This window comes from Triticum dicoccoides, chromosome 3B (assembly GCF_002162155.2).
Source record: "Triticum dicoccoides isolate Atlit2015 ecotype Zavitan chromosome 3B, WEW_v2.0, whole genome shotgun sequence".
In the NCBI taxonomy this organism is placed as follows: domain Eukaryota; kingdom Viridiplantae; phylum Streptophyta; class Magnoliopsida; order Poales; family Poaceae; genus Triticum; species Triticum dicoccoides.
This window is the reverse complement of record NC_041385.1, coordinates 66404643-66412299: the sequence shown is the minus strand read 5'-3', so window position 1 is coordinate 66412299 and position 7657 is coordinate 66404643. Positions and strand designations below refer to the sequence as shown.

Below are 7657 nucleotides of genomic sequence, written 5' to 3'. Positions count from 1 at the left end.
GTCTTCTTCGTCTTCTTCTTCTTCTTCTTCTTCTTCCCTTCTTCGTCTTCTTCTTCGTCTTCTTCTTCTTCTTCTTCTTCTTCTTCTTCTTCTTCTTCTTCTTCTTCTGATGAATTTCTACAAGGACAGAAAACACCCACGTGCATGTTAGTCAAAATATACAAGAATGCCACCTTGTATTCTTGTGTTGTGAGATCATAATGACCCATATAGCTCAAGCATCGTCCGGGATGTTGAAACATTTCAAGATCACAAGTGGAATGAAATGACAATCTGCCGTCATCATATCTAGGTGGTCGGTTTCTAACTGAGTGCACATCAGATTTAAAATAAAGGGAGAAAAGATTTGTGGCCTCATCAATAAGGAAAGCCTCAGCTATTGATCCCTCAACTCGTGACTTATTACGTACTTTCTTCCTTAGTTTTCCAATACCCCTGAATCAAAGAAAAACAAGCTATGAATAAATGCATTTGCCAAGTAAAAAAACATTTTTGTACTTTCATGTAAGATATACCTCTCAAACCGATACATCCATGTATTCTGGACAGGGCCTGCTAGCCGGGCTTGGCGAGGTAGATGAATCATTAGGTGTTGCATGGGATTGAAAAACCCAGGAGGGAATATCTTCTCTAATTTGCAAATAATCACCACAATGTTCTTTTCCAGACTTGCTACTGTGTCTTTGCTGAGTTGTTTAGCACACAACTGCCTATAGAAAAAGCTAAGCTCGGAAAGACAAATCCAAATGCCTTCAGGAAGAAAACCACGGAAAGCAGCTGGGAGTAAACGCTCAATGAATATGTGGTAATCATGACTTTTCAGTCCAAACAATTTCTTCTCCTTCAGATTAACCCCTCTTCTGAAGTTGGAAGCATACCCATCAGGAAACAACAACTTTTTGAACCAATTCAAAATGATGACCTTATGCTTCCCCTCAATGCTGAAAGGTGCCCTTGGCTTATCCCACTTGCCATTTGGCTTTTCGACTAGATTCATCTTAGGACGTTTGCAAATCTTAGCTTGGTCTTTCCTCGCTTTGACATTATCTTTTGTTTTATCAGTTATGTCAAAGCATGTGTTCCAAATAGCCTCAGCTACATTCTTCTCATTGTGCATTACATCAATACAATGCCGAAGAAGCAATTTGTTGAAGTAAGGCAGATCCCAGAAACAACTAACATGTGTCCAGTTGTGTTCTTTTCCATATGTTTTGGTGTTTCCTACTTGGGCTCTCATTTGGGTTTCTACTTCTTTACCTTTCAAATGCCTAGGTGGTTCATCTAATATTATTGTGTCTTTCCGAAATGCATCAGCTTGGGTTCTAAACTCATGGCCTATCGGAAGAAACCTCCTATGACAATCAAACCAGCAAGCCTTTCCACCATTTTCTAACCGGAATGCTTTGGTATCACTCATGCAATCATAACAACAAAATTTTCCGTGGGTGCTCCGCCCAGCAACCATTCCAAAGGCTGGAAAATCATGGACTGACCATAGATAGGCTGCCTTCATCGGGAAGTTTTCCTTCCCATATGCATCCCACGTTTGAACACCACCCCACAACTCAGTCAATTCATCAACCAAAGGTTGCATAAGGACATTGAGTTTTGCTCCAGGATGTTCAGGACCAGGGATAACAAGAGCAAGAAATATGTACTCAGAACGATTTATGACTTCAGGAGGCAGATTTAAAGGAACCACAAACACTGGCCAGCATGAATAAGAAGCAGCAGACAAACTATAAGGAGTGAAGCCATCCGTGGATACAACTACTCGCTGATTCCTAGGATCTAATGCAAAGTCTGGGTAATCCTTATCAAGTTGTTGCCATGCTTCACCATCGCGTGTGTGCACCATTTTACCAGGAGTTTCTTTGTGCGATCGCAACATTTTTGCGGTCTCCTCATGTGCAAACAATCGCTGCAACCTATCTTTTATAGGCAAGTGCCGCAACACCTTACGTGGGATCTTTTTTGAACCAGCCTTGTACCTAGGGGTCTTACAAAAATCACATTTTTGCTTATTCTTATTGTCCTTGTAATACAGCATGCAATTTTTGGGACAAACATGAATTTTATGATATGGCATACCAAGACCCTCTAGCAATTTCTTTGACCTATAGAAGTCCTTTGGCAGTGAGGAATTGTTAGGCAGCAGCTCATGGATCAGTTGTAGTGCATCATTATAGCAAGATTCAGGTTGATTGTGTTGTGACTTTATTGTCAACAACCGTGCTATGGCAGACATAGTTGAGTGGCTTGTATTTTCATGCACCAACTCTTTTACACTATCAATCATTCTATAGAAAGCTTGGGCTGAAGCTATTGGTTGTTGTTCAATTGGGGGGGCACGTGCAGCTAGATCATTCAACATAGTGTCCATTCGATTAGCCTCCACAACATCTACATAGTCTGTAATTTCGACATGCCCTTCACCATGTGCTGTCCAAACAGTATAATTCCGCTTGAAACCAAAATGACACAAATCTAACTCTACATCATCCCTGTTCTTGCTCTCATAGTTTCGACATTTAGCACACGGACACTTAATCTTTCCATTCTGGACTACACTTGGCATAGAGAAGGCAAAATCTATGAATTCCTTTGTCTTATTATACCACTCATCAGTTGATTTACTGTGAGTCCAACCACTATACATCCACCCACGCTCCGTCATTCAATAATGTTGTTATTGCACAATTTGGAATGTATAACAGTTAATGATCTAACATGGCAATGAAGAAATTACATAAACAAGCATAGATCGAGATGTGCAAGAGTGGACACTGGACCTGTCAATGGAGAGGCTGCGGTGCAACACTATCACTCAAACTTGGTCTTCGTAGAACTACACCGTCCTGATTTTCCCTTCTGTACATAGACATATGGGAACTAAAATATCAATTCCTTTGCACTGGGACCATAAAACAAATTATTTAAAACTGAATCATATACTAATCACAGTCTCCAGTGATGCTGCAGCCAATCTTTTCAAAAGAACAACAAGAAATAGCATCTTTTACCTCAAGAAAAGTGTCAAATACTAAAGAATGACCCCTGCATGTTGTTACTAGTTAACTCTGCTATTACTAAACATGAAAGGTCTACAAGCTGTTACCTTTTTTGGTCGCTTTGGAGGCGCTGGGCTGGAAGGGAAACCGAGGGCGAGGAAGTGAGTCGGATCTGGAGGACGAGGACGCGCCGGTCGATGCAGAGGCGCTGGAGAGGCTCGACGACGAGGGGGACTGTTGGACGTCGAAGGGGCGGCGCTGGAAGCGCCGGTCGATGGGGATCGAAGTGGCACTGTATTGCGAGTCTCCAGGGGCGCTGTACTACAAGACTGCGAGGGGCGCCGGTCGTCGGGGATGAAAGCGCCGCTAGAATGGCTAGAGGGCACACGAGGGGTGGCTGGACGTCGACGGCGCAGCGTTCGCCGGCGACGGAGGCGATTGGTTGGACGGCGACGGGGCAACAGGCGGCGGTCGATGGGGGGAGATGGCATTGGAGGAGTGGGAGCAGCAGCGGTGCGGGGTCAACCGCCGGCTGTGTGGTGCGGCGGCACCGGACGGGAGGCGGCGACCATGGGGGATTGGGAGGAGGGGGCGGCGGCCATTAGGTTTGGAGGGGCAGTGAGATGCAAAACAGGGGATGGGCACGCGTAGCAGTTTGTTTTAGGGATTTTGACCAGTCGTTCCTGGCGTTGGGCCCATCCACGTCAGTGATGGGGGCACGACCGGCGCGAAAACTACTGGCGAGCGAAAAAATCGCGCGCCTTGCTCGCTCCTAGCCAAAATTCCACGTTCCTGAAGGTGGTGTACCGTCACGTACGTGCGCAAGATATTATTCCCGACGTGGATCGGCTCCCTTCACGTATATGGGCCACGTTCCTGAAGGCTTCTCGTATTCCTGAAGGTTAATATGCGGCCCTTCAGGATTGACTCGACCCATTCGCCTCGGTACGCCATTCACGTCACGAACGTCGCACGTTCCTGAAGGAGCACTTGCAACCTTCACGAATCTTATAAACCGTCACGAAAAAGTCTGTTTGGGGTAGTGCCTATATACCGAAACAAACCCTAGACTCTCCACTCCAGCCCCAAGCTTTTCTCCGGCGTGGCGCGCCACCCGCGCATCCAACTCTGAGATCTCCGGATCCGTCAACTAGGACCTCATCCCAAAGGGGGACGAGCAGGAGTTGACCCCCCAGCTACCTAGCTCTCCGTCGGGCCAGGGAGGAAATCTTGCAACTCTGCACTCGAAGCCGCTCCACCGTGAATCCATTGCGTCCGCGCAAATGGCGTTCGTATCCAGCGGCTCAAGGCACATGACCGCGGCAGAGCCAAGTGCACCGCCCATCGGCTAACGCCGCAATCCCTACCGTGGTGCCTCGTCCTTCGGCTAAAGCCCATTGGCACACCTCATGGCCCAACTGGCGTGCGAGGGTGAGGGCATGGCAAGCTGCGGAGGCGGAGTCATATGCCAGCTTGGACAGGAACAAGAAAGCCTTCGTGTCGCATCCTCAGGAAGCGGTAAAGGAGGACGGTGCACGCCCTTGCAAGGGAGCAAAGCCGGACCCCCTCCCCCAAATAAAAAAAAAAAGAGGAGAAGGAGGAGCCCGACGAATCGGACAGCTCCGGCAGTGACAAGTTCCGCCCCGATCCGTTTTGCGTCTTCGGCCGCAACTCCCATAGCAAAGATGGCAAGGGCAAGCGCGGCCATGGATGAACTTCCTCCATTGTCATATCTTGCATAGTTAATTAGTAGAACATGTCAACTTTTGGTAATCCGATGAAATGTGTCTATTCAACTACCTGTGCAAGTTTAACGTTGCATGGCATCTTGATATGGATTTAAGGATTTGCTTTGGGGGACACAGTTGTGGATGCAGATTTCTGAGGGGTGATCGACCACTATCCGTGGATGCGTCGTCTATGGACGTGTAAGGGGGGCGATTTGCCCACTCTGGTTCTCGATGCTCTAATGACGGATGCTTCTGTAAAAAAGAAAATATTTTCAGCCATGGACGAGCTCCAGTACTGCTCTCTTGTCTCTTGTCTTGTGCGTGCACACATATTGTTCCGACGATGCTCGTCGCTCAAGAAGCAGGTCTCTTTGGTAAGGTCGCACACAACAGCCGGCCGACGTGGGCGCTCCAGGGCGATCGACATTCCATCCAACGTCCTCATACGCCAGAGACCGAGGAGCAGCCGGCAACCACGGCACCGCCTAGCTACGCGTGCGCGCCATTACAGCCGAGCTAGGACCAGGTACAGCTGAGCCTGTGCAGCGGGGACAGGGGCTCGGTGTAAACTGCCTGCGACGGCGACGGCCACGGCGATGACGACGGATCGACATGCATGCAAGGTGTTCACGCCGATGCCCTAGACGGTGGCCACGCTTCTGCTCCTCCTCCTCCTCGATCCTAGAGGCCCTGCCATAGCCGCTCGATCGAGCAAGCACAGAGTAGCGCCGCGTCAGAGGCAAGATGCCTAGGTAGTCACGCGCGTGTCTCCTCACGAGCAATCAATCAATCATCAATCAAAACAAAATGAGTTTTGCTAAAATAAAAACGAATCACTATCTCATGTTCATCTGGTCGAATCGAACTACACGCACACGCATGAACATACCAAACCAACTAACTATACCACAACTAATCCACCCTGATGGGGGGCACCCAAACCAACTTATGGTTTAGGTCCCCTTGTTGCACACAACGCTATATAAAGGGATATGGGAGAGAGCCTCCTCCTACGCGATTCATTCATTCACGTCAGGTTCACTCTCCTCCCCATATTCCAAAACCCTATCCAATCAAATGGTGCGTGGCAGCAACGGGAAGACCTAGCCTACTCGCTGTCATCACAGGACAGTGCCAGTGGAGGACTGAGGGGATCGGAACGTCCAGGAGATCGGCTACTAGCTACCACTAGAATAGATCCATCCACCCAGGGCCGGGCCGGCAAAATCCGGGGCCCTGTGCCAAACTAAAAATATGGGGCCCTATGTTACAAAAAAATGAATTAACAAGCAACTATAGTATATATATATATATATATATATATATATATATATATATATATATATATATATATATCGCAGAAAAAATTGTATGTATACAATATAATGTCTTATATAAGAAGATAAAGAAGATGAATAAAATAAAATAAAAGTTACACAGTAGCATATATCAATTGGATATCATGCATCAATGTTTTCCATTTAGACCAACCGTCTAACTCACCTAATTCTGGGTCATGTGATCTTTAACCGAGAAGTAAGAAGCAATCTCTAACAAAGTGAAGATCCCTGCCAATAGTTATTAGTTAATTAATTAGAAAAATAGGAATTATGAGTAGAAACCGAAGTTAATCGAAAAGGACTCGCTAAACACCTGGAGGCTAGAGTGGGTCACCGATCAATCCAAATTTGAGAGAGGACGGAGGAGCGGAGGAAGTCAATGGCGGCAGCGGCCGGTCGTGCTGTGATCCGATCGATCCAGGGACCGAGGGGCGAGGGATCAGACTCCAGTCTCCAAGACAGAATACCTTTGACCGAGGGATCAGACTCCATCACACCTTGGATCAATCGGATCCAGGGACGAGGAGTCAGACTCCAACACAAGGCAAAGTGAACACCTTGGATCATCAAAGGACCTTTCCTGTAGGATGTAGCGACTAGCGATCGAGACATCGATGAGTAGGAGGACTGGAGGAGGAGGAGATCGATCCCCGATTCCGGTTCAGCGCCGGTCGCTCGCTCGATACTCTCCGATGCCCTCCTCGCTTCGACTCCAGCAGTCCAGCCCACTCCAGCGCCCAGCAGCCCAAAACGCATAAATTTTTTTAATACTATGTATATGTAAAAATTTGGGCCCCCCCAGATTTCTGGGCCCTGTGCGGGCCGCACTTCTTGCACCACTGTAGGCCCGGCCCTGCATCCACCTCGCCTGCACCGAGCAAGTGATCATGTCGACCTTCGTGACAAGTAAAGAATCCCTAAACCCTCTCTGTTCATGTTTTTTGAGTCATCTAGAACACACACGAAATCTAAACTTCAGCAACTCACAGGACCATCTCCTCAACAAATCCATGTGATCATCAGATGGATTAACACCTCGCCACTCTATTCTCCACAGAAGAACATAGCATAGCAATCCAACGATGGAACTGACACCTACTTGCACAGAATCCTCAACATTCTGTATGTTTCAACGATCCCTGAATGCACAAACCAAATAACTTTGTTTAGCAGGGCCGTCTTCTCTAAGCTCTCGATTAGTATCTAACGTATATTCATAAATCACTATATTAAATATATGAATCTCAAAGGCCCAACTTGCTGCGTAGATGTCGTCCTCACCTGTCGTCGTGGCCCAAAAAACGCATCAGTACTCACTACTACTACTTAGATACAAAATGAATATAGTCACAACTTGATGAGGTTCTGAATTAACTTAAGGGAGTGTTCTTGCCCTTCTATGATATATGCTGGAATAAATTTGTCTCGTTTAAATGGACTGCATTATTTGTACCAAATGTATATAGTTGTAGCGGTTCCCTAAGGGTTGCTTTTTATTTCTGCTCCTTTTATTGTGATAGCATAGGCGCATATTTTCATTAAAACTGAAACTTGTGTGATATTAAGTCATTTTTGC

At 46.9% G+C, this 7657-nt stretch overlaps 1 protein-coding gene across 2 annotated transcripts; it reads right to left on the bottom strand.

Annotated features, from left to right (window-relative positions):
• Nucleotides 1–67: 67 nt before the first annotated feature.
• On the bottom strand, nt 68–3487 carry LOC119280802. Of its 2 annotated transcripts, XR_005138180.1 has the most exons (3): nt 3119–3487; nt 2793–2871; nt 68–117 (listed from the first exon to the last, which is right to left on the bottom strand). XR_005138180.1 is itself a non-coding variant. In XM_037561522.1 (2 exons), the coding sequence occupies exon 2, from the start codon at nt 2675–2677 to the stop codon at nt 419–421; it is 2259 nt and encodes a 752-aa protein (XP_037417419.1). In that variant the 5' UTR covers nt 2678–2871; nt 3119–3487; the 3' UTR covers nt 143–418. The 2 variants fall into 2 exon arrangements, 1 of the variants encoding a protein (XP_037417419.1); XM_037561522.1 differs by lacking the exon at nt 68–117 and having other exon boundaries at nt 143–2871.
• Between the last annotated feature and the right edge of the window lie 4170 nt (nt 3488–7657).

What these genes read in the sequence shown, in the direction of transcription:
- LOC119280802 (XM_037561522.1), bottom strand. Translation starts at nt 2,677, where the DNA reads ATGACGGAGCGTGGGTGGATGTATAGTGGTTGGACTCACAGTAAATCA.